Source organism: Pongo abelii, chromosome 2 (genome assembly GCF_028885655.2).
Source record: "Pongo abelii isolate AG06213 chromosome 2, NHGRI_mPonAbe1-v2.0_pri, whole genome shotgun sequence".
Taxonomy (NCBI): Eukaryota; Metazoa; Chordata; class Mammalia; order Primates; family Hominidae; genus Pongo; species Pongo abelii.
The window spans coordinates 36419827-36446750 of NC_085928.1; the positions used below are offsets into that span (position 1 = coordinate 36419827).

A 26924-nucleotide genomic window follows, 5' to 3' on the forward strand; every position below is an offset into this window, starting at 1 on the left:
AAAAGCCTCAGTCATCAAATATATGGTACCTTTGGAAAAATGAAATAATTTGGGACAACTGGAACATCATAGACTGCAAGCAAGAAGACCTAATAAGGATGATTCTAAAGAAGCAACTCCTCATGAGGAGCTGTAAATGATATGCTAGGTGCTAAGTAAGGCTCAATGGGACACCAATGAAGAACTTTAAAAGTCTTAGAGCTGATACTAAATATAAGAAAAGAGATATTCGAGGCACGGAAAAACCAGGATGGAGACCACTGCAATGATCTGGACAGGATCATAAAGCCTGAATTAAGGCAGGAATACTGAAATAGAGATGTGTACAGATGTTTACAGATGTTAGAGCTGTTCCAAGTAGATATAATTCAGAGTAGAAATAATAGGCCATTCACAAAAGCTCAGCTGACCTAGTGTCCCTCTTCTAATTCTTCCAAGTAGTCAAATTATTTGTTCAAATGATGCCACGTAGGGCATAAATGCTAAGACAACAGTCTAAATTTGATTTCACATCTCTGATATTTAGGAGTGTTATTGAGCAGTAAGATAGCTGAAATATAGGCCAAGCAGGATGGAAAAGAAAAGAAGAGTCCAAGGTAATGTAAAATAAACAATTCTCTACGGTTGTCGGCAGTTAAAGGTTGGGGATTTGACTACAAAAGTTATCAAGAGGGAATTTTTTGGTGGGGAGCAGAGGGACATGAAACTGTTCTATATCTTGGTTGTGGTAACATGACTCTAGACTTTTGTAAAAACTCATAGACCTATACACCAAAAAGAATAAATTTTACTGCATGTAATTTTTTTAAATAGGAGAGAAAGGCAAAAAATAGACAATCCTCAATGATAAATCAAGTTCATAGGAATCTGAGACAGGAGGCCTATTCACTCTTTGACATTCCTTCATTTATTTAACAAATACTTCTTGAACAATATGCCATGTCAAAAACTGTGCTAGGTGCTGGATACGTGGTAGGAAATGGGTTTCATGAAGCCTACAGTCTAGTGGAAAAGACATCCATTAAATAAATATTTATGTAAATTCAATTACAATTGTGATTTTAAAATAAAATACATGTTATGAAAGCATGTAACAAGCTTCCTGGAAGTAGTAATATTGAAGCTAAATTCTGAATTATACATTTCAGTTGATTGACGGGGAAGAGGTTGTGCTCAAGGGAAAGAACATTTGGAAAGACCCCAAGGTAGGAGTTCTCACATACCCACATGTGCTCACAAATTCCCTCACAAATTTACGATGCAGGTTAATATAATTTGAGTTTCTAGAATCCTTTATGCTACATAACATTTCTTTTCTTTTTCAGAGACAGGGTTTTACTCTGTCACCCAGGCTGGGGCACAGTGGCACAATCATAGCTCATTGGAGCCTCAAACTCTTGGGCTCAAGCAATCATCCCACCTCAGCCTTCCAAGTAGCTACGACTACAGGCATGCACAACCATGCCTGGTTAATGTGCTTATTTTTTGTAAAAACAGGATCTCGCTACGTTGCCCAGGCTGGTCTGTAAATAGGATTTTTAATTAGTAATTAATCATGTTCAGGTACTAACTAGTAGTTAATTGGTGATTAATTGATTTATTATAAAGAATTGGTTAATAAATATAAAGCCTTAAAGACAGAACCTAGAACATTAAGTATATAATAATAGTAAGTTATTATTACTACTATTATTTTTAGAAACCTTCCTTTTGTTTCTTAGAGACGGGAGATGGCTGTTAGACTCAATTTTTAGAAACAACACAGAAAAACTACACTCTACTCCACCATACCAACTTCCTATGAATGGAGTCAGTGTCTGAGTCATAGGATGGGACTCATGACTATTATAAATGCTTTTTCAGCCCAAACAGAATCTTTGGGCCCCCTCTTTGGTAAATCCATTTCTGTTCACACAATTTAATCTTTAAGAGCACATCTTGCAAACTTTCACTTCCAACTATGATGAAACAACTGGTATAGGACTAGCCCTCCACCCATAAACAAGGAAATGGAAAATAATATATGAGGCAATTATTTTTCAGCATTGGACAACAGGAAATTAAACCCTGTGATCTCTGAGAGAGGAGAAATTCATTAGGTGAGGCCCATGATTATCCTGGATCTCTGCAAAGGTACAATTTTCCAACCACAGCATAGCAAGCTAGAATCCAATCTGAGCACAGTAGTTCTGCTGAGCTGACAAGGCAGAGATCAGAGTTCAGAAGAATCTGTAGAGCAAGGCACCAAAAAGAAAGGTGTTTTGGGGGTGGTGAAAAGGTGGGTCCCAGAAGTTGTATGGAAGATTCTCTATGAATTCTTGACTCAGGGCTAAGGTGCTCGTGCCCATGTCAAGACTACCTGGGTCTTATAGTAAGTATAGAGAAGTGTTAGTGCAGAGACAAGTACAGAACAGCAATTGTAGACATTAAACAGTGCTGAAGAACATTGAAGTTTTGGCCAATGCAAAGTGACAAGATCTTGTTATTAATTTATTAACACACCAAGCATCTGAGATACCAGAAGAGATTAGAACCATGCTTTAGAGTAAGGTCCACTCCAGGCCCACACTAACAAAATTAAAAAACAAGCCTTTTTTTTTTTTTTTTTTTTTTTTTGTGATGGAGTCTCACTCTTTTGCCCAGGCTGGAGTGCAATGGTGGTATCTCGGCTCACTGCAACCTCTGCCACCCAGGTTCAAGCAATTCTCCTGCCTCAGCCTGCCAAGTAGCTGGGATTACAGGCGCCCACCACCAGACCTGGCTAATTTTTGTATTTTTAGTAGAGACAGGGTTTCACCATGTTGGCCAGGCTGGTCATGGACCTCAGGTGATCCGCCCACCTCAGCCTCCCAAAGTGCTGGGATTACAGGCATGAGCCACTGTGCCCAGCCAAAACCAAGCCTTTAAAATATCTGCAGAATTGGATGTCGAAATGTGCCAAGATAGAAGAACTTGGGAAATATATTGAGTTTTCCAGAGATGTACCCTAGCAAAGTATGAAAACTAGCCTACAGAAGTGCAAGGTAATCTGCAGGTAATGAAACTGCCTAATAGAAGACAGGGTAACACTTCTCAAAAGAAGAAAACAAAATCCAGAGCCTAAAGTCTACACAATGTACTACCAACAATGTCCAGTATACAATTTAAAAATTGGTAGACATTTAAAAAAAAAAAAAAAACAGATAAACATGATCCACGTGACCCACACAGTCAAAGAGAAAATACCAGTCTCAACATTACTGAGATCTTGGGTTTAGAAGACAAGAAAGGACTTTAATTTTTTTATTTTATTTTATTTATTTTTTTTATTTTTTTTTTTGAGACCAAGTTTCGCTCTTGTTGCCTAGGCTGGAGTACAATGGCGCAATCTTGGCTCACCACAACCTCCACCTCCCAGGTTCAAGTGATTCTCCTGCCTCAGCTTCCCAAGTAGGTGGGATTACAGTCATTTGCCACCACTCCAGGCTAATTTTGTATTTTTAGTAGAGATGGGATTTCTCTATGTTGCTCAGGCTGGTCTTGAACTCCTGACCTCAGGTGATCCACCTGCCTCGGCCTCCCAAAGTGCTGGGATTACAGGCCTGAGACATAAGGAAGGACTTCAAAAGCAGCACCCATAAATGTGGCTCAAAGAATTAAATGATATATGTTCAAAGAATCAAAGTATTGGTTTAATGAGTGAAAAGATAGAAAATCTCAGCACAGAAATGAAATCTATAAAAAAGAACTATATAGAAATACTGAAACTGAAAAGTTTAATGACAAAAAGAAATCACAGTAGATCAGAGATGGTAGAAGAAAGGCAGTGAAGTTGAACACAGGAAAACAGGCCAATAGAAAATATTCAGGCTAATGGATGGAGAGAAAAGAGATTCAAGAAAAATAAACAGATCCTCAGAGACCTTCGGGACAATAGAAAATGGTATAAATAAGTGTAATTAGAGAACCAGAAGAAGAAAATGAAAATGGGGAAAAATAATTTTTTAAGAAGTGATAAAAAGGCAAGCCACAGACTGGGAGAAATTCTTATAATACATATATCTGAAATACATTTATATCTAGAATATATATTTTAAAAAACTGCTACAACTCAATAAGGGGCTAATTATTTTAACAGACAAAAACTTGAACAGATGCTTCACTAATAAGATATATGAATGGTAAGTAAGCACAGGAAGAGATGCTCAATGTCATTAGTCGCACCAGAAATTAAATCTATAAGATAATACCACACATCCATTAGAAGGGCTACTATTAAAAAGACTGGCAATACCAAGTTTGAGGGAAGATTGAGAAATCTCTTCTGCATTGATATTAGAAGAGAAAAACGACACAATCACTTTAAAAAAGAGTTTGACCATTTCTTTTAAGGCTAAACATACACTTATATGAACCAGGTACTTCACTCCTAAGAATTTAAAATTAAATGAGAACATATGTCCACACGAATACTGTTCATATCAACTTTATTCAATAATAGTCCCAAACTGGAAACAACCGAAATGTCCACTAATATGTGAATGGCTAACAAATTGTGTTATTAGTGCAATGGAATTCTACTCAGCAATAGAAATATACTTTAGTGATCAATGCACCAATGTGGATTAATCTCAAAAATATCATGCAGAGGCCGGGTGCGGTAGCTCATGCCTGTAATCCCAGCACTTTGGGAGGCCAAGGCAGGTGGATCACAAGGTCAGGAGACAGAGACCATCCTAGCTAACAGGGTGAAATCCCGTCTCTACTAAAAATACGAAAAAAAATTAGCCAGGCGTGGTGGCGGGCGCCTGTAGTCCCAGCTACTCGGGAGGCTGAGGCAGGAGAATGGCGTGAACCCGGGAGGCGGAGCTTGCTGTGAGCCGAGATCACACCACTGAACTTCCAGCCTGGGCGACAGAACGATACTCTGTCTCAAAAAAAAAAAATAAAATAAAATAAATAAATAAATAAATATTAAAAAAAATCATGCTGAGTGAAAGAAATCCAGCAAATAGTACAGACTGTATGATTCTATTTATATGACGTTCTTGAAGAGGCAAAAACTGATCTACAATGATATAATAGAAATCAGATCAATAGCTGTGTGGAAGGAGAGATTGACTGCAAAGGGGCATGAAGGAAATTTCTGGGATGTCAAAAATGTTCTGTATCTTGATTGGGTGGTGGTTACATAGGTGTATACATTTGTTAAACTGTACACTTAAAATTTATGCATTAATTACACCTCGCAAAGTTGATTTTTAAAAGAACACTTGCATAACCCTTTAAATTAGGAGCCTTATTATCTTCATCATCATTCTTTAATGAGTCATTCAGCAGTAAATTTTATAAGGAACAAGTTATTTATGAATCACACAAAGGCACCCCAAATGAATGTCTAATCATTCATTCATTTCTGTGTGCACGACAGGAGAAATAGATGCCGGTTAAACTAATAAAGCCCCTGCCCGTCATCTGTGATCCTAGGCTGCAGAAGAAACTGTAATGTAAGTTCTCATCTTGGTTCCAAGAGCTCTCAGCAACTATTTCTTGACCAGTCTCTGAAGTGAGTGTGTCTATTTTAAACAAGTTGTACCATCTGAAATCTCGGCTGCTGCAGAGCTAAGGGGTTCTTTCCCTACAACAGGGTTCCCCAGCTCCCGGGCCATGAACTGGTACCAGCGATGGGCCAGCCAGCATTACCGCCTGAGCTCCGCCTCCGGTCAGATCAGCCTCCGGCATTAGATTCTCATAGAAGCGTGAACCCTATTGTGAACTGTGCGTGCAAGGAATCTAGGTTGCGGCCTCCTTATGTGAATCTAATGCCTGATGATCTGAGGTGGAGCAGTTTCATCCTGAAATCATCCACCCACCCACAGCCTATCCATGGAAAAATTGTCTTCCATGAAACTGGTCCCTGGTGCCAAAAAGGTTGGAGACTGCTGCCCTACAAAATATGTCCCACTCTCACAGTAGAGGTAAATGGCTAGAGTCTGGCAACACAATAAGCTGATGCTACTACTGGTCAGATATGCTGTCCTAATCACCTTCCCCTGCTCCAGGACTCTTTTATAGATTCTTTTGAAAACGCTGGCAATAGGGAAGCTACACTTTCCTTTCCTTGAAATTTTCCAGGCAGGGCGCGGTGGCTCATGCCTTGTAATCCCAGCACTTTGGGAGGGCAAGGCAGGTGGATCACGAGGTCAGGAGTTCAAGATCAGCCTGGCCAACTTGGTGAAACCCCATCTCTACTAAAAACTACAAAAATTAGCCGGGCATGGTGGCATGCGCGTGTGGTTCTGACTACTCGGGAGGCTGAGGCAGAAGAATCGCTTGAACCCGGGATGTGGAGGTTGCAGTGAGCCGCGATCATGTCACTGCACTCCAGCCTGGGTGACAGGGTGAGACTCCGTCTCAAAAAAAAAAAAAAAAAGAAAGAAAAAGAAAAAAAAGAAATTTTCCCATCTGGAATGGGGAAGTGATGGACAAAAGTGAGATATCATAAACTAAAGACACTGCTAGCCTGTGTAATGACCACACATCCTAAGACCAGTGCCCCCATTTATTGGAAAACCTCTCTTGCTGATTTGGAGCCTTAATTAAAATAGCAGGAAATGCATAAAATTGCACTATAAGCTCAAACCCTATGTTATATATTGTATTAACTTTCTATTGCTGTATAACAAATTACCCCTAAATTTAGCAGCTCAGAACACCGCCCATGTGTTATCTCACAGTTCAGCAGGTCAGAGTCTGGGCAGGGTTGGCTCGACTCTCTGCGTGAAGTAACACAACGACAAACTCAAGGTGTCAGCAGGGCTGGGCTCTTATCTGGAGGCTCTGAGCAAGAATCTGCTTCTAAGCTTAATCAGGTTGTCGGCAGAAGTCAATTCCTTGTGGATGTAGGTCTGAGATTCCATTTTCTGTTTGGATATTTACAAAATACCTGTATTCCTAGGCTCATTGCCCCCTTGCTCCATCCTCAAAGCCAGTAATTGTGGGTTGAGTCCTTCTTAGGCTCGGAATCTCTAAGATTTCCTCTTCTGCTTCCAGCCAAAGAAAACGCTCTGCTTTTAAAGGTCCCGTGTGATTAGATGAGTAGTTTCCCTATCTTAAGTTCAGCTGGTTAATAATTACTTTATTTACCTTTGCAAAATCACTTTTGCAATGTAACCTAATAGAATCACAGGAGTAACACCTGGGGCAAAGATAGCCCTAGGACCATCTTATAATTCTGCCTATGATTCCAATGCTAGATTCTATCCAGCACCACTCACCTTCTTTGTGTCCTCAAAAATATCACTCACTTTCTTTGTGTCCTCAAAAATACCACTCACCCAGATATTTTAAAGTTGTATTTTAAAAGTAAATGATGCAGTGGCACACACCTGTAATCTCAGCACTTTGGGAGGCTGAGAAGGGAGCATTGCTTGAGGCCAGGAGTCTGGCCTGGGCAATATAGTGAGACCCCCATCTTTACAACAAAAATAAATTAGCCGGGCATGGTAGTGTGCACCTGTAGTCCCAGCTACTCAGGAGGCTGAGAAGGGAGAATCACTTGACCCCGGGAGGTCAAAGCTGCAGTGAGCTATGATCATGCACTGCACTCCAGCCTGGATGATAGAGTGTGACAAAGAGAGGGGAGGGGAGAGGGAGGGAAGAAGGGAAGGGGGAGGGGGGACAGGGAAGCAGAAAGAAAGGAAAGAGAGAGAGAGAGAAGGAAGGAAGGAAGGAAGGAGAGAAGGAGAGAGAAGGGTAGGAAGGAAGGATAAAAGGAAGGAAGAGAAAATTCAGATTCAGAGCTCATTTTCCTGATTGCAATAATTAAGTCTGGAATATGACAGAAAACGCCAGATCTGAAAGTTAGAGGAATTGTGTTTTAATCCCAGGAGTTCAGGGAAAGGAGCAGTCAGTAAGAGCTGGAAAAAGCTTAACAGAGAAAGTGGCACCCAAGCAGGGCTTTCTAGGATGCACAGAATTTGGGGAGGTGAGGACATGACAAGAGACAGGAATAAACAGAGCATCAGCTGATACAGTGAAGAGACCCACCTGATAGCCCACTGGGGAAAAATGAGATGAGATTAGACAGGCAGGGTCAAGCTAAGGTCAACATAGCTTTGTAAACCAGGACAAGAGTTTGCATCTGATTGAACAGGAAGCATTGAGCCTTTGAAAAACTTTCTATGTTTCTTTAACAGTATGCCAAGTAGTGGAAATTTTTAGATTGGTAAGAAAAGCAGGAAGATTGGAGGAAAAATAATTAGAAAGCTATTTACTGCGGACACAAGTTACTTACCTGTTAGCGATTCTTACTGACAATCGCTTGGAGTGGGCTTTAACTTATTCTAGAAGAAAATATGGGGGGAAGAAGAAATAAAAATGGCAAAATGTTTATAACTGATGAAGTTTCATGATAGATGTATGTGTTCAATATACTATTCTGCCTACTTGTATGTGTGTTTGAATGTTTCCTTAATAAAAAGTCAGGTTTCTGTCTATTGTGGCAATCCAAGAATAAAGTCTTGAAAACCTAGATGTGGGTGGTGGCGGAGAAAATAGAAAAAAAAAATTAACAGACTTTTTTTAGCTACCCTATTAACTGATTAATAGACATTTTGACCTTGATAACAAATTTGATATAACTTTAGCTGAGGGAAGAAACAAAACTGATTGATTTATATAGATAGGAAAATAGAATAATGTCATAAAAGAGAAACTTGTCAGCTGTCTATAAATCCTGCACTTTAAACGATGTACCTCATTAGCCTGTATGATTAGAATGTGTATAGAAATTAATAACCTGTGTAAATTAAACTTCTGTCTATACATCTTCTTCTTACACCACATTTGCAGGATCATGGATGGCTCACTGCAGCCCGGAACACTGGAGGCCCAAACAGTCCTCCCGCCTGAGCCTCCAAGTAGCAGACACTACAGGCATGTGCCAACCATACCTGGCTAAAAATTTATCTTTAAAAAAAATTTTCCAGGAATATTTTGAGTATCCAAATGCTTGTTTTCCCAAATGATATATTTTGAATTTTCCTTACATATGTATAAGAAGTTACACCAGACAAAATTGCTATCCGGAAGACAACCAATTCTTCCATATCTGTGAGAGCCTAAAAAGGAGAACTTTTTGAAAATTTTAAAGTATTCTGGAAGGAATACTTCTTGGAAGCAAAAAGAAAAGGATATCTTTTTTAAAGACAAAAGAAAAATGATATCTAATGTAAAAAAAAAACCACCTCTGGCACCAATTCAGAAAAGCAGACTCTCACTGGACACACTCCCACTGAGGCAAACACCAAAACTAACCCTCGAGTGCTGGAAGAAAATAGCAGTTCACCTCCAGAGCAGTTGACACCTGGGGCTTCCACGAAGGCCAATCAGGAAGTACCCTACAGTCTTACGCGATCACTTGAAATTAAAGTCATACCTGAGAGATGTTTGGCTGAAAATAGGGAGAGCAGGCGATGTGAATTAAGATACCATGAATTGATAAAAATAAATAGTAATTTGAAACTTAAACCCCAGATCAATTAAGCTAAGGAATCTAATGTTGTTTCACAATCTGAAATTTGTCCCGATTGTCAAGCCTGCAGGAACTATGCTGATCCAGCAGGTAAACACATGCTGGATCCAGCTACCAAGTTCCCAGAGCTGCTGAAATCTTTATTTCTGGAGCAAAAGCCAGAATCCTATCACTTAAAAGATAATATCTAGACTTAAAACAGTCTATTTCAATCGAGTTTTAGCAAAGTGGAATCAGTTGTATGAAACTGGATTTGACCCTTGACTTTTAAACATTTGCAGTTTTCAGTGACTAACTACTCTACTGTTATCATTACAAGATCAGAGGCTGTAAAGCATAGGATTTTAATTTGATTTGGGATCATGTTGCTTCTCACACAGGCAGCTCTAGGTAGTGTGATCCAAGGTGAAGAGCAGCCGATTCATTCACATGTGCACCAGGGAGAAAACAACAAGGGATAATTATAAAAGCTTTGTTGGAAGTTTAAGATACTTAAAGCTCTTTTAATCATTATCATAATTTTTGAGTTACAGCTCAATAAATATTTTTGTTTCTGTTAAAGTTTATCAATGGTAAATGAGTTGCCTGGTCAATGTTTAGTATTATAATGAAATGGAGATATTTTACCATACATTAGATCAATAATAATATGTAAAAGGTACTCATAGATTCTGAAGACAGGCTATAGGATTGCTCAGAAAGAAATATTCATGAGTTCTAGAGATCTATTGTACAACATTGTCCCTATTATTGTACACTTTACAATTTCGTAAGAAAATAGAATGTTCTTACCATGATAAAATAATTTTTTTAAAAAGGAAATATTAATCTTACTCATTTTTTAAGAGAAATAATGATAATAGAAATTATTATAAATCCTCTTTCCTGGTGTAGTAAGTTTTAAGTTAAGGCCGCCCAAAAGATATGTCCACATCCTAATCCTCAGAACCTGTGAATGTGACCTCATTTGGAAAAAGAGTCTTTGTACAATTTAGAATATTGAGGCCGGGCGTGGTGGCTCACGCCTATAATCCCAGCACTTTGGGAGGCCGAGGCGGACAGATCACTTGAGGTCAGGAGCTCGAGACCGTCATGGCCAAAATGATGAAACCTCGTCTTTACTAAAAATACAAAAATTAGCTGGACATGGTAGAGCACGCTTGTAATCCCAGCAACTTGGGAGGCTGAGGCAGGAGGATTGCTTGAACCTGGGAGGCAGAGGTTGCAGTGAACTGAGATCATGCCACTGCACTCCAGCCTGGGTGACAGAGTGAGACTCCGTCTCAAAAAAAAAAAGGTCGGGTGCCGTGGCTTACACCTGTAATTCCAGCACTTTGGGATGCCGAGGTGGGCGGATAATCTGAGGCCAGGGGTTTGAGACCAGCCTGACCAACATGGTGAAACCCCGTCCCTATTAAAAATACAAAATTAGCCAGGTGTGGTGGTGCATGCCTGTAATCCCACCTACTCGGGAGGCTGAGGAAGGAGAATCACTTGAATCCAGGAGGTGGAGGTTGTAGTGAGCCAAGATGGCACCATTGCACTCCCCCTCAAAAATAAATAAATTAATTAAATTGAGATGAGGTCATCCTGGATTACTCAGGTGGCCCCTAAATTCAGTGGTAAGAGTCCTTGTAAGAGATATGCAGAGAGGAGGCACAGGGAGAAGAGGAGAAGATCATGTGGAGATGGAGCAGACACTGGAGTTATATTGCCACAAGGCAAGGAACACCTGGAGTCACTAGAAGCTGGACTAGAAGGCATGAATTCCACCTAGAGCCTTTGGAGGGCACATGGTTCTGCCAACACCTTGGTTTCAGAATTCTGGCCTCCAGAACTGTGACAAAATGAATTTCTCCGAGTTAAGCCACCAAGTTTGTGGTTATTTGTTAGACAGTCCTAGGAAACTAATATACTTGAGAAACAAACACCAGAATCACCTTAGAAAAGTGATTTCTGAAAGCAGGAAAAAAAAAAAAAGGTGACTTATGATTCTATCTTCAAAGCTAGTTTCTATACCATAGGATCCAACGTGCCTGGCACACTGCACATCTTCATCAGTTGCTACTTCATCCCCATACGCATTCCAGAAACCCATTCTGTTACCACCATATGGCTACTCCCCAACCACAGCTACTCTCCAAAGTCTGCATTTCCTAATTAATATAGACTAAAACTGCACTAGAATCACCACATATAACCCGCCAGAAGCCCTGAAAACCCTGGAGATTCTGATTCAGGAAGCCTGGGGTGGGGCCTAGGTATTTGCATGTTTAACAAGCTTCACATAAGATACTAATGTTGACCAAACACTGAAACCTTGAACCTAGGGCACTCAGCAGCTGCACTATCTCATCCCCAAATCCTCTTGAGCTGACAGGCAAGGGGAATGGTGTGATGGAGAGAGCAGGGACGACAGGCCAGAGGACAAGGAGTACAAAGAAGAAAGCAAGACACATTTTGAGAGGAATCTACAATCAGCTGGGCATGATGGCTCATGCCTGTAATCCCAGCACTTTGGGAGGCTGAGGTGGGCAGATCGGTTGAGATCAGGAGTTCGAGACCAGCCTGGCCAACATGGTGAAACCCCATCTCTATTAAAAATACAAAAACATTAGCCAGGTGTGCTGGTGCGTGCCTGTAATTTCAGCTACTCAGGAGGCTGAGGTACAAGAATTGCTTGAACCTGGGAGGTGGAGGCCGCAGTGCGCCAAGATCTTGCCACTGACTCCAGCCTGGGCGACACAGCGAGACTCCGTCTCAAAAAAAACACACACACAAACAAAAACAACCAATCTTACTCCTCCTAGAAATGTGCCACCCATGCAATGTTTCTGGGTCTGCAGACTCCAAAGGCTTGAAGCATAAAAGTACTGGATTAAGTCATAAACCGTATGTAGAAAATAAAAATATTTATACACTGAAGAATAAAATATGCCAAGAAAAAAAAATTTTTACAAAGGCTTGAAATTAAATTCAACTTAGGAACTATTTATTGAATGTCTACAATGTGTCAGATACTGTGCTAGGTGCAGGGCCTCTGACGACTAATACGGCAGTGTCTCCCCTTCTCTCACAGATTAATCCAGGGCACCAGCAGGTACAGCCAAAACCTAATAGCATGGTTACAAGTAATCTCAAACCTTGTACCCAGGCCTGATCTCAGAGAAACATCACAAACTTAGCCAGTGACTGAAGCTGATTTCTCTCTGAGGTCATATTCAATACAGAACTGAGGTTATCAGAAAATGGAAGTTAGTGGCAGTATGTTTAAGTTGACATTTGTTAAAAAGTCAGAGACATTTGAGGAAATTTTCCTGTCCTAATTAAGTAAAAATATAGAAAGGATATTAAATGTTACTGATTTGACTAACAAATTGAGCTGGAAGATTTGGTCTCTGACTCTTGTAGGGATTCCTTAGTCAATATCAAACTACAGCACTAACAGTCCTTTGCAAAGACAGACTGCCTGATTTTTTTCTTTAATGAGTCCAACTATGCCCATGCCCATTTTCATTAACATATCATCCAAGTCACTGTGAAATCGTGGCAGAAATTCAGAACCATGATAGTCAATAATTCATTAGTAATTAATAGTATAACTCTGGCTCAAAACATCACCTCCCCCAACAAAACCAGTGACTCTAACCAGGATTGGCATACATTCGTTCACTCAACCAATATTTTATGAACTATTTCCATGTGCCAGGCACTGTGCTAGGCACTTAAGTTGCAGCAACGAGCACACAGTCTTGGCTTCTGTGAGGCTTTAAGATGTATTCAATCAAGAGCCATTTCCCATATTCCTGTGGCAGATATTACGCATCAATCACAGCAAACTCTCCTGACAAGCCTCTACGAGCCTGAGGATCTTTCTCAACTTGATACTTGAGAATATTACCAGTCAGAGGTGGAACACAAGATGAACCTTATTGGCCACTCCAGAGTCTAACTATATTAAAACCACCTGCTATTCCCACAGACGCCTATGCCTTGGTTCATGCTGTTTGTTTCTTTCATCTGCCTCTCCTCCCTTTATATGAACATCCAAATCAACTATTCAGAAGATACAGTTCAAATGCTCTATCTTGAATCCTCCCCAGTCAGAAAGAAATGTCCCTTCTGAATCTCTAACTTCTTCCTTTTTTAATGCTATTTAACATAGTTTACCTAATAAAGTACATGCCATGTCTCTCACGTAAACATCTTAAGGCTAAGAAATGTCTTATATGTCTTAGCCTCAAATTATTTACATCTTTGCATGCGCGCGCACACACACACACACACACACACAAACATACTTGCTAGATACTGGTTCAACTATGAGAGAATTTGGGATTAAGAGAGAACATAGAAGCTCACTTGGGTAAAGCTCACTGTAGAGCTATGTTCAGTGGGAGTACATCATTTCTGCTGTTCTGGTTAACAGGTTGCATTTGCAAAGCAAATTACCCAAGATTTTGTTATATGAAAGAAGAAAAATATTTATGTGCAGAAATGAAACTAAAGTGGATTCTTGTGAGTCATGGTCTTCTGAAGGTTGTGAAGCCCCAAATATTGTACACAGCATTTGTGTGTACACATATATTTGCATTTTCCAGGGAAAGGATTCATAGCTTTCACCAGATTCTCAAAACAGCTGTAAGAAATAGAATATATGTGCAGTACTTGTAATGACATACTGACAGATATTGATGTGTTTGTTCTCACACATGTCAAAATGGCTTGCTGGCAAAGGGAAGAACCTTTCCCAGGTTTACATCTCTCTAAGGATGATCCTGGTAATCTCCAAACTGTTATTCCTATGATTCACTGCTCCCACTTAGCTTTTTTTTTTTTATAGCATCTAAACATGTGAATGATCGACAGCATCTATTAAACTTCCATGATAATTTCAAAACCTAACTAACACACTTCTCCTAGTAAACTTAGCAAATAGATTTTGATGTTAAATCTTGTATACTTTCAGGAAACATGTTCTCCAAAAAACCCAAATTAACATAAATTAACTAACTCAAAGGTATTTAAAATCGTCAACAGTACTTTTTCTATCTAGGGAAATAAGGCACTAGGAAAAGAAAATGCATGTAAGACAAATAATATTAGTGAATTAGTTTATTTAAAACCATCAGTTTTTCCAATGTGAATGGACTGGTTCATATCACACCATATTTACAGATACAAGGTGATTATAACTAACATGTCTACAAGACATACTGGGTCAAACAATGTGATCAATCCAAAGGGTATCTTTTTAAAAAGAATTTAAGTATTCAGCTGCAAAGATAAGTTAGTCACTAATGAGATTTCTTTTTTTAAAAAAAAAAAAGGTTTTTAATGAGTCAAATTTATTAGAAAAACGTAGTGTGTAATCAAAGCCAAATGCATTCCTCAGGCACGCCAGTGGCAAGCAAAATAATGTTAATAGAACGTTATTAAAAAATAAAACTTTTTCTGAATGATATATAGAAAATATCATGGCACATTATCATCATTTGACAATAGAAAACAGGAAGACATGTTTCAATATTGACTTTTTGTTGTTTCTATAAAGGTAAAAAAACAAAAATTTCAACAGAACACATAAATTAGAAATTCTAGAGGGTAAGCCATCAAGAGGTGTTCTCTTCCATGCCATTGCCAGCCGGGCATGGTGGCTCACTCCTGTAATCCCAGCATTTTGGGAGGCTAAGGCAGGCAGATGGCATGAGCTCAGGAGTTCAAGACCAGACTGGGCAAGGTGGCAAGATCCTGCCTCTACAAAAAATAAAAAATTAGCCAGGCGAGGGGTGCACACCTGTAGTCCCAGCTACTCAGAAGGCTCAGGCAGGAGGATCACTTGAGCCCAGGTCAAAGCTGAAGTGAGCCAAGATCACGCCACTGCACTCCAGCCTGGGTGCCAGAGCAAGACCCTGTCTCGGGAGAAAAAAAGAAAAAAGCATGCAATTCCCTACAAATAATGTCTAATTTCAATGCATGAGAAAAAGCATCTTTACAATTCAAATATATCTTTCAGCCAGTAAAGGAACAACTCCGTAACTCCCCATCTGCTTTATCTACAAAGACTTAGTGATTACACAATAAAAACTCCTTAGAATTGTAAAAAATTTTTTAAATAGCAACAATTCACTTGTTCTTTTCTATTTTATTGACTTATACATTTCAAATATGACGACCATGTTAATGACCAAGTATGTACAATATTTTTAAGGACAAAAATAACATATACAGTTTGCAAAGATCAAATTCTAACCATGGACACCTTTCATCTAGTCCAATGACTGAAGCCTGTCCAATGCCAGTAACTCCCAGGGACTGCATAAGGCCAAATGAAGCCTCAATGCTGTATTTACCTTTTCCTTTCACATGCTTTCATTTTTCTTAAAGAAACATTTACAATTTACCTGCTTTGAAACTGTCAATAGCTATATTAATAATGTTTTGTGCCACAAATTAAAGTCCTTTCCTATTCAAAAGCTACTGTTAATTGGAGGCAATGTTACCATTGAGATCAAATTCAGATGTCTAGATCCCAGATACCTGGGTAGGAAATATGCAAATCTGCCAAGAGAAATTAGATATTTGTCTTCTTTTCTTTTAATATAACCCACTATATAATAGTGAACTAAATATGTTTGTTTCATAGAAACAACTTACATTTGCCAATATAAGGCAAATGGTCTATGTACAGATACATCAGGACTGCCTAACTGACAGTGAGTGTTGCTAGCCAGGCTCCAAGCTAATGGAGCTAATACGGTGGAGCTCTCTGCTGAATGGACTTTCCCTTCAGGATACGTCGGATCTGGAAGAGAAACACATAAAATTTGTGAGGTTTATTTCTTGTGGCCAATGTGGTGTATTTCTTTCTGAGTTTCATTCCTTTCTTATACAATCGACACTACTCCTATTAATTTGTAAGTATACGAAGAAATACACACAACACTTCTCAAGATTTTGAGGTGACTTTTAAAAATACTAAACTCCTTTTAAAGCTTATTTCAGATCTCTTATAATAATCTTTGGGTTCAAGAAAGTAAAACATCTCCATTAAAAATTATCTGAAGTTGAAAATCTCCATAAACTTAACACCTATATTCTTTTCCTAATCTTTACTCTTGCTATTTGTGAGAACATTTAATATAAGGCAGTAATTAAGGCATATTATAATATCTCACTTATCTTAAAGTCAGCCTCAACTAACCGGAACACAAAACCCACATTTTATGATACACACACAAGTAAATCCTTAACACCATTCAAGTCAAAACCGCTGTCATGATATCCAAGTATTAAAGCATCTACATGTAACTTCATGGATCACAGAAAAGATCCCGGCTCATTCAGAGTGATTCATTTTATATCCCAGTCTGACAAATTTTATTTTCTATCTCTCAGCCTCCAGCAGATTAGAAGCAACAATTTAGAAGAAAGGAGACTGGGGTAGGGGATACAACTGATAGCTGCTACAAGGAAACACAGGACCATAGAATGATGATAAAAGCCAGGGAAAAGAGCCTCTACCTGCCCAACACACACAAAATACCAAAGCAAAAAGGAGATGATCTGAGAACATTTAATGAAGAGTTAAATGGCTTAAGACCTCAATAATCCCTGAGAGCATAGTTATATAACTGCACACCACAAACAGTGAAGTAGAAGCAAATACTGGGCTTAGGACTCTGCCTTTTACAAGTTAATGATGGTTCTGGTCCTTGGAACCTCTCTGTATATCAATTTTCTCAGTTGAAACTTGAAACTTGCAAAGTTCTTCTAACTATTAAATGATATACATGAAAACTTTTTACAAACTATGGAAAGATTCTTTCTAAATTACAAAGAGCTCTATAAATAGGGGCTACTATAATGTCATGGTCATAATGACAGCTCAGAATCAAAGAAAAAGCTAAACTGCATTCCACATATTTTATTTTGTGATTAGTAAAGTATGTAATGACCTACCCACAGCCACAATCCCCCTCATTCCTCCCAGGAAAAGAGTTCCATCAAAAACATTTTAAGTTCTTGAAAGAATAAGTTCTTGTTATCTAAAAAGTTTACTCATGAAACTATTCAATCCTCAATGATAATATATAACCATATTTGATGAGTAAAGCATTAATTCTGTTTAAAGTACAAAATATTTCTAGGTTTGAAATTACATAAGTAATTTTTCCATTTTTTGTTCAGTATCACTTCGCAGACAGAAATAATTCTAACTATTGATGTTCACTGAGCTCTTACTCTGTAGCTGGGACTATTGTGAGCACTCCACATATAACAACTCAATTAATATCCACAATATTTGAAGGCTCATACCTTACAAGACTAAGATTCTCTTTCCTTGGTATCTGCAGGAACCTTGGTACCTTCTCTTTCCGAACCTTAAACCAGTCTGACTTACTCTAACCCTAAGTGTGTGTCACAGAATACTACCTGACCTCTAAACATTTTGAGTCTATGGATAAACCCTCAAATTTCTTAATTTGCTCTGTTTCCAAAGGAAGAGTAACTCCACAACGCTATGACGGCTACCGTGAGACACAGACACTGATAGAGACCACCTGAAGAGCAACAGCTGGCCTTCGCCCTGCACAGCCTCATCTCCCTTTATGTTTCAGACTGGAGTGCCAAAAAGTACTTCCTCTCCCTCCTGTGCCTCTCACCTGTTCTCCCACAGGGCCATCGGGAACCAAATGCACTGGCTGTTCGTTCTCCAAGTTCCGAGTACTTGGGTCTGCTCCCTTCCTCATCAACAGGCGGACGGCATCTAATTGTGTCAACCGATACTGCAGGCTGGCAGCAACATGGAGGGCAGTGTTGCCATTGTAAGCCTGAAGACAAAAAAATGAATTACCAGACATCAGGAAGGGGGAAATTTCATGAAAGGAGCTCAAAAACTTTGAGAGGGTCTACAGAAGGCCATTCCAACTCTGGTGTGGTTATTAAAGCTTTCTAAAAGTACCTTTGCATTCACAAAAGACAGGCAACTGGGCAGCTCCAAAAAGAGGCGAATGAGTTCCAGATTTGCTTCTTCAGCTGCCAAATGCAGGGCTGTGCGGCCACTTTTGCGATCCTTGTCAAAGGCAAGAGGGAAGAAGAAAAAAAAGAAAATCCAGATACCATGCCTCAGAATACACTTCTCACCCAGTCTCTTGAATGTCTGATTCAGCTTCAGAGACTCACTTTGAATGCTCCCTTCTCCACAATGCCTTGCTTAATCCCAAGCTAAATGGAATCTTTCATTCCACTTACATATCCTATTAATTTGCCTATATGCCTCTTGTCACAATGTACCTTTTCATACAGAGTGGCCATAAAATGTAGAAAAATAAATATTTTTAAATCCTATGTCATAACATATCAGTAAACCATTTATTATGTATTCACCTGCATTTCTAGACTTGGTAGCCTCCCTGTAGAGTTATATTTAGCTATATCTCTCACCTCTTTTACTAGTCAGTAAGCCTCAAGGGTCCAAACGGTTTATGACTTAGGCATTTTTCCCCCGTATACTCAGTGAATAAAACCAAAATTTTAAAAGAATAAACTATTTTCCAGCTTAAAAACCAGAAGATGAATTCCACATCCTACAACAATGAAGAAACCCTTACAAAAAGCACTACCTTTATTCTCAGTGTATGAAAATGGAAGCCAAAATGACAATATCAATTTCAAGCATTTTCTTTACCTTTCAAGACTATTTTATACCTAAATGACCTTTTGGATAATAATTCATGGATTTAAAGCAAATCAAGAAAATACATGAAATGATCTGTTAAAATCTGGGCTTCTTGGCCGGGCGTGGTGGCTCACGCCTGTAATCCCAGCACTTTGGGAGGCCGAGGCGGGCAGATCACGAGGTCAGGAGATCGAGACCATCCTGGCTAACACAGTGAAACCCCGTTTCTACTAAAAATACAAAAAATTAGCTGGGTGTGGTGGTGGGCGCCTGTAGTCCCAGCTACTCGGGAGGCTGAGGCAGGAGAATCGCTTGAACCAGGGAGTCGGAGGTTGCAGTGAGCCGAGATCGCACCACTGCATTCCAGCCTGGGTGACACAGTGAGACTCCGTCTCAAAAAAAAAAAAAAAAAAATCTAGGCTTCTTAACCACCCATACATTGCTACTCACACCATTAATTTCAAAAAAAAAAGAAGGAAGTTTGAATCTGTACTTGGAAGTAAGGTCTTTTGCTATAACCAGTTTCTTCCCTACCCCATCTTAAACCTTTTCTGTGAATTTACCTTCGCTTCCACCGCTGCTCCCATTTGAATTAGGCACTTAATGGTATCAACCAGACTCTTATTCTTCAGTAAAAGCTCCTGAACTTCAGGTGAATGAGGCTGTTGATTTCTCTGGAGTTCATGGACCACAGCATTGTGGGCTATGACTGCACAGTGAAGGGGAGTCAGGCCTAGAAGAAAAGTATAATCAAGCAGTGGTCGAGCATCCCATCAGGTCTTTGGTCCTTCTATAATGACAAATGTTGAAGATGGCCTCTAACTTAAACTACAAATGGGCTCCACAAGAACTAGTAAGGTAATCTGAATATAGTCTCTTTTTGGGTCTAATTTTACCTACAGAATATTTTAGCTTTAATTACCTTCCTTCTTAGTATGATACTTAGCACCCTTAGACCTTATGGGTCCCCCTCTCTAAGTGGCTCTGAATCTAATAAAGTTTCAGTTGCTTACCATCATAGTTAGTTGCCTCAAGATCCACAAACTGATTACTTCCCACTGCTCCCTTCTGAATCGCCTGCAGATTTTAAAAACAGACATCGTTAGCAACACAAGCTGCGCATATACCTATTAGAATCCCCAAGAAATGAATAAGTTAACTCAAAATAGATTATTGCAACAGGCAACCTATATCCAACTTCTAATTATCCAACTCTATCTCTCTGGCCTTGCAATGATGGAAACCTGGTTTGCTGCCTCTTACCTGAAGCACCTGGGAGTGGCCCTTCTCAGCACAGACATGCAGAGGTGTTCTTCCCCAGCAGTCTGTGGTGTTCACCTGTGCCCCAATGTTCACCAGATCCTGCACAATGAGATGCTGATTGGCAGCCACTGCCACCTGAAAGGCACTCTGTGGATATCCAGAGGAAAAAAGATATTTTAAACATACAATGTTATCATAACAAGGAATATGAAACTAAACTATGACTGAGGGAAAAACCCACATAGAGAAAATAAATCCTTTGAATAAGCAATCAGATACTGTGAGACAAGGAAACTAAAGTAAGCCTAGGGTGTGGCTTTATTACTCTCAGTGTTTGGTCAAACAGCTACAAAGTTAACGTTAATAACTTCAAGGTTGATGGCAGCAAAAAGTCAACATCTCAAAGTTAATATTAACTAAACTCTCTTGATCTTGAGCTCTAAGATGATCTACACATAAGGCTGGTCATCATTCACTTCACCATGACCCCCTCTTTGCCATTTCAGACTCTGTCAAGGTCCTCACCTGTCCATTGTGCTCTTTAATATCCAGCATGTGAAGTGCATTCATCTTTCTTGCAAGAACATAGGAAAGTGCCCTTCTCCCTTGGGCAACAGCAATATGAAGGAACCTGGGGAACATGGAAAGGAAAGCGGGTGAATTACTTCTGATTTCACTAAGTTGTTCTTTTGAAAAAAAAAAAAAATCTTCCTTTAGCCCCCTTTTTATATATTGGTACACTCAAATGAAACATTACAAAGCATAATTTGTCTTTTCTGCTACACTGATAATACACCCCAGTTGGAACAGGATGGGTTAGGCTATCAGAAATAAGAAAAAGAAGAATGTCAATCACCATGCTGATCACCTTAAATCTATTATTTTTAATACTCATAAAACCCATATACAAGAGGTATTATCATTTTACACGTCAAGGAACTGAGACATAAGGAGGTTAAATAATTTGCCCAAGGCCACAAAGGCATCAGGACAGATTAACATCAATCTACAAACCAACTCACAGTTTATCCCTAATCATGATCTAATTGTTTCTGTTCTACAGACATAGTCTACGCTGGTCTTCCAAACTCAATTAATCAAGAAGATACAGATATTTTTATCAATTTAGAACAGATTATTTGTTCAGCCAAAAAAATTTTTTGAAGGAAAACCCTTTCTTGACATACTAGCTATCACTGAGTGGCGGTTTCTATCTACACTAGTCATCTTGGTTAGCCAACCACTAACTAAGGTATACCTTGGTAAACCCTAGAAAAATTATATCCTAGAAAAATTATATGCTCACTAGTCCAACAAGTGTGGCTTACTTAAGAACATGAGATAAAAGGATACTCACGTGTCACCATCTGCATCCTTTGAAAGAAACTGGTCTTGGGAAATATTTGCCAATTTGCTTTCTTCCTGCTCCACTTGCCACTGAAAAAGTGATTTCCCTAACTGTGTGGTGTTCATTGGATTTCCCATGTTTGAGAATGGCAGTGAAGTGTTTGAAGAGTCAGAGGCCATCTCGTGCCCCGCCATGGCCTCACAGGCGCTGTTGGGCATCATGCTGAAGCTGTGCAAGTGAGCATCATTTTGCTGCTGAACACTGGAGGAAGTCTGCATGGGATTAGCAATATTCTCAGATTCCCTGTGATCATCAAGAAGGGAAACTAAGCTTTGGTTTGGGCAAAACTGTGATTCTTGACCATCAAAGAGGTTTGGTTCGTAAGCAGGGGACTGGGGAGGTATGGGAAAAGGACTGTATTCCAGAGTTGGTTTGTGGGTGTAGTGTGGCTGCTGCTTTACGTGCTGGTTCTGTGGAGAATACTGGTACAGGGAAGCCTGGTCTATCATTTGTTGGGAACCCCTGACTTGGAATGGTTGGCATTTCTGAGGTGGAGAAAAGACCTGCCCTCCATGGAAGTCCTGACACTGCTCTGCAGGGGAGCTCTGAGGGACCACCACAGGGTTCATCCAGCTAACTTGAACTGTGTTCAGGGAAACGGGGCTGCATTCATTCTTAATGTTGATAATGTTCTGAAGCAGATCAGCACTGCTGTCCTGTTTGGGTTCATTGAGATGAACATCTTCCATGCTCTCCCCAGGCGTTGGTGTTTGAGGTGGTGTCTGGAAAGAAGGAAAATGCAACTTGCACACTCACTTCCTTCTAAAATTATCCCAGGAATAATTTCCAAAGGATAGTCAGAGGAAAATGGTGAGATACTTACCAAAAATTGGGAGTGCAACAGAGCTGGCCTTTTGCAAGCTGGTCCATCAGACAACGAATCAGACCCTTTCCTTTTCCCACTGTATGATACTGTGTTCTTCAATTCTGTACCCAAAGGAATACAGCCTCTGTCATCATTTTATTTTATAAATGTTACCCATAATTACACTCTATTATTTACTCCAAAGCCCCGAAAAAATTACAAATACAAGTAACTCTTACCTCTGAACTGTTCTATGTTCACACCTTGTGGCTATAAAGAAAAAAGTTTCCAATTTAGTGTATACCAAATGACTTCCTCTTAATATACATCAATAAGTAGGCTTATCTCTACCACCCTTTATAGCTTACCATAAATCTCTGATATGGTTTTTCTATCAATATTTATTTTCTATGTCAATTTTTATTCTATCTTGCAACTTCCTCATTTTCACTTTCACCTTAGCTCAATGCAGGTCAAGATGAAATTAATAAGACCATTTGATTTTTCCCTTTCTAGTTAAAATGTTCCATTTCAGTTGAGTCTCTGAACTTGTCTTCATTTATTCATTCTTTAAGTTTCTCTTGCCCACCTACCAGGTGTCTGGCACTGGCCTAAGTAGGATACAACAGACCAGACAAATATGGTCTCTGTCCTATGGACTTTGTCATCTATGAAAAATTTCAAGTGACTTACTTGATGACTGGACCTAGGTCATCATAATAACCCTGACAGACTAACCCCTCTCCCCAACTCTATACTCGAAACAGAAAAATAGATGTCACCTTAAAATCATCCACAGCTTGGCCAGAAGCCTTCTGTTTATGACTTCGGATGTGCAACAGGAGTTCCTTCACCGAGTTCTTTACCCGAACACCTTGAAAGGGGCCTCTCTGCTGCCTGCCAACCCCCATATGGGGCTCAACTGTTCAGAAGAAAACAAAACATATTCCTGGTTAAATATCTTCACAGACATAAACGTTAATAATCCCAAAAGTATAGCTGTTGCCTAATGTATAAAGTCCCCAAGCAGCAGATTGCAAAACTTTTCCAACTTGCTCTGGTCAATCAATGGCCTTGTGAGTCCCGAGCTCTGCTCAAGGGTCCTAAGTTGCCTGATACCTTTCCCTACTGGGTACCCTAAGAAATTAAAGTTCATAAAAATTTGGTCAAGGATCCTCAGAGCCAATAGGTAAACCCAAATTAAGCCTCTCTATCTCTCAGCTCTAACCACCCATGAGAGTGGATCACATTTTTTTCTCAGCCCTAACCACCCATGAGAATGGATCACAGATTTTGCCATCCTGACTCTCATAGTTCTATAATTATTCTTGACTTATGGAAAAACTTTGGGGAGCAAGTGATAAATGATGCACTTTTAGCTTTTTAAACCAATGGTTTTATGTTCACATAGAAATTTTAAAGTCTATCAATTCCGCTTACCTAAGAAGGCACAAAACAACTTCTTTCAAAGATCTCAATGTACCAAAACCTGACAATTAACAATGTCTTAGACTTATGTCTTATTATTTCCTTCAATTCAACTGTGCCAAAAAAGCTGCTTAAATTTACTGAGCTTAAACACATTTCTATATATGCACACAGGATTTCCCCTCATTGACTGTTTTTGGAATTACTTACACAGGTCTTCTAAGTAAAAAGGAAATATGCTTGTTTCACTTTTAAACTTTGAAATACACTTTAGCATTTGGTATACAAGTACAGTACTCCACTTCTGATCACTATTATGTCACAACCTCTTAGTATGTGTGTTGAACACAAATTCACAAAGTCAGGAAATGAATAATTCAGCCGCTCCATCAAGTGTACAAAAATAAAATGGGGCAAGAAACAACGCGTAATTTGAACATATGTATCTATCATAAATACATGAGATAAACAGTTCAACGATAGGGTAAGTGAAACATTAGTTGGCTTTATTTTTAAGTTTAGGGATTTCAAGAGATACCAGAATTGCCAGAATCTAACACAGCATTTTTCTGGAATGACAGCAGTTAATAATCCAACGTCACAGAGAGAAAAAAATGCAGTTTCAGAAATCCCCTGTGGCTGTGTGGTAAACCAAGGGACCAGCAAAACAGTTTCAGCCAGATGAAGGCCAAATGGGAAAGAAAAGGTCCTAAACACACATTCTTTCTGGATCTGCTACACAGTGGTCTAAATCGCTTTTCGCATGATTTTAAATGACTTAAAATGAAAATGAGAAATCACTTTTTAAAATAAATCACAACCAAAACAGGAGTGGCTAAGAGTGGGAAACACCGGAAAGAGACGTTCTTTAAAATCATGCTAATTACTCTCAACGTTCAATTATCGAGGCGTTTTTCTAGCCTACCCACAGGGGCATCCTGTTTTCCCCCAAATTATGCAACTCGGTTCACTAAGAAAGGAAACCAATTCGCAGCCGATGAAAGATAACATTACGTCTTTCTCTGCTAGATATGGCTTATCCATTTTTTTTAAGGCACACACAACAAAAACAAGACCGCAAAAATTCCAGGCAGACTTCCGAAACTCGCCAAACTAAAGGCATAACTTGAGTTGGTTTTCAGCCCGGCTTCACCTTGGTAACAGCAGTTTCCTTTTCTTTGACGGTGAAGTCTTTTTACTGAAAAATTCCATAAAAACTGAGAAATAAGTCATGACCTTTAACGCAATTCCCAAACCCTTATCCTCTGCTACAGCTTTTCACTAAAACAGTCACAAGAAGAAAATTACACCTACATCAGACCCCAAATCTCATCATAGTATATTAATTATGACTCAACAAAGCTGCCTCTTAGAGAGCGAGCGATCTCCTGGGCACTCGCCCGGCAGTCAGAGCTCGGCTGAGCGGTTTCTGAAGCCCCGAGGCCCGCGGGAGGGCGCCGGTTCCGCGGGCCGGCGAAGAGCGTGTAGGTCAGGCAGGCGCCCGGCCCGGGCAAGGCGGGGAGTGGTAATTGATGGCTAAGGTGCGTACGTCCTGGCTCTAAGGAGGGCGCAGGGGCCACCCTCCATCTGGGGAGTCCCGCTCCCAACCTCCTAGGCGTGCGCGCCCCGAGTACGCAGCGGTGCGGGGCCGACGGGTACCTGGCTGGCGCTCGGCGCGGGCGCAGCCTCTCGACCGGGACTCCACGGCGCCGCAGGAGGACACCGACGAGGCAGAGGAGAAGTCGGAGGAGTCGGAGCCGGGCGAGCCGGGCGCCGAGGGGCCCGAGACCGAGCAGCTGGCGTCGCAGGCGCCCGGGGCGGCGGCGGGCGGCGACGCGCCGTAGAAGTAGCTCAGGTTGAGCGGGCTGGTCATGAGGCCGCAGCCGCCCGCCGCGTCCCGCAGCCCCTCTCCGCCGCGGCTGTCGTCCAGCAGCTTGTCCACAATCATGCTCCCAGGCTGGGCGCTCGGGGACCCCGACACCTGCGCCACCGGCTCGCTGCGCGCGGCTGCCTCCTGGGCGGGCTCAGGGAGCTGTCGGCGGGCGGACGGCGCGGGCCGGTACGGGCGCGACGCGGGCCTGCCAGGGTATTTAACCGGCCGCCGCGCTCGCCGACCTCCCCGGCGCCCGGCCCGGCCATTGGCGGTGCCCGGGCCGCCTCCCAGCCCCTCCTCCGGATGCGTCCGATTTCCAGTAAAATGTACAGGATGAGGCAATGCGCCCTCCGCCCTCGCCCCGCCCGCCCGGCTCCGCCCAGACCGACCAGTTGTTTGCCTGTACTTCACCTGGAAACCCCGACAGCGCGCGGCCTCCCGCCTCCCGCCTCCCGCCTCCCGCCTCCGGGACCCCGTCCCTCGCCCGGGCCATCCCTGCCCTCTAGGCCCCCGCCGGGCCTGGGCGCTCGGGGAGAGGGCGCGCGGCGCAGGGCTGGGCCTGCAGAGGGAGGCGGGAGTCAGTGGAGGGAACCGGTCGGCCTGGTTCTTGGGGACTGGCAAGTCCTGGAAGGAGCGCGCCCCGCACCCCTCTGCCTGCCCCGGCGCGGCAAGCTGTTAGCCCAGTTAAGGCATCTCTGGAAGGTTCTTAAGGGCCTGTCTCCTCCGGCGCCCCAGCGTAGCCTCCCTTCTCAAACATAGCGTTTGTCGACGTTTTTAGGCAACATCCCGAACTGAAAGAGATGTTGGAGCATTTTTATGTTCTCAAATTATCTGCTGGGACGGAAATAATGTTTTAGGTGCAGCCATGAATAAAAAGTAATGCCACACTTCTGTATCCTTTAATACTAGAACAAAGCCATCTTAGCAAAATAATAAATACACAAACATGTA

General features: G+C 40.9%; 1 protein-coding gene across 2 annotated transcripts in view; it reads right to left on the reverse strand.

Moving 5' to 3' along the window:
* Positions 1-14614: 14614 nt before the first annotated feature.
* The window catches only part of NFKBIZ (NFKB inhibitor zeta), a 33473-nt gene continuing 21163 nt past the window's right edge, over positions 14615-26924 (reverse strand). Inside the window, exons 1-12 of one of the 2 annotated variants that reach the window (XM_054551583.2) lie at positions 25760-26250; positions 23455-23594; positions 22912-22942; positions 22691-22794; positions 21817-22589; positions 20985-21090; positions 20460-20606; positions 20210-20273; positions 19760-19929; positions 18480-18590; positions 18181-18348; positions 14615-16319 (exon numbers count right to left, since the gene is read on the reverse strand). In XM_054551583.2, coding sequence (XP_054407558.2) covers positions 16266-16319; positions 18181-18348; positions 18480-18590; positions 19760-19929; positions 20210-20273; positions 20460-20606; positions 20985-21090; positions 21817-22589; positions 22691-22794; positions 22912-22942; positions 23455-23594; positions 25760-26048 — 2157 coding nt within the window. In that variant the 5' untranslated portion in view covers positions 26049-26250 and the 3' untranslated portion in view covers positions 14615-16265. Of the gene's footprint in view, positions 16320-18180; positions 18349-18479; positions 18591-19759; positions 19930-20209; positions 20274-20459; positions 20607-20984; positions 21091-21816; positions 22590-22690; positions 22795-22911; positions 22943-23454; positions 23595-25759; positions 26251-26924 lie in introns of those variants that run through there. The other variant, XM_054551584.2, reaches the window with a different exon arrangement.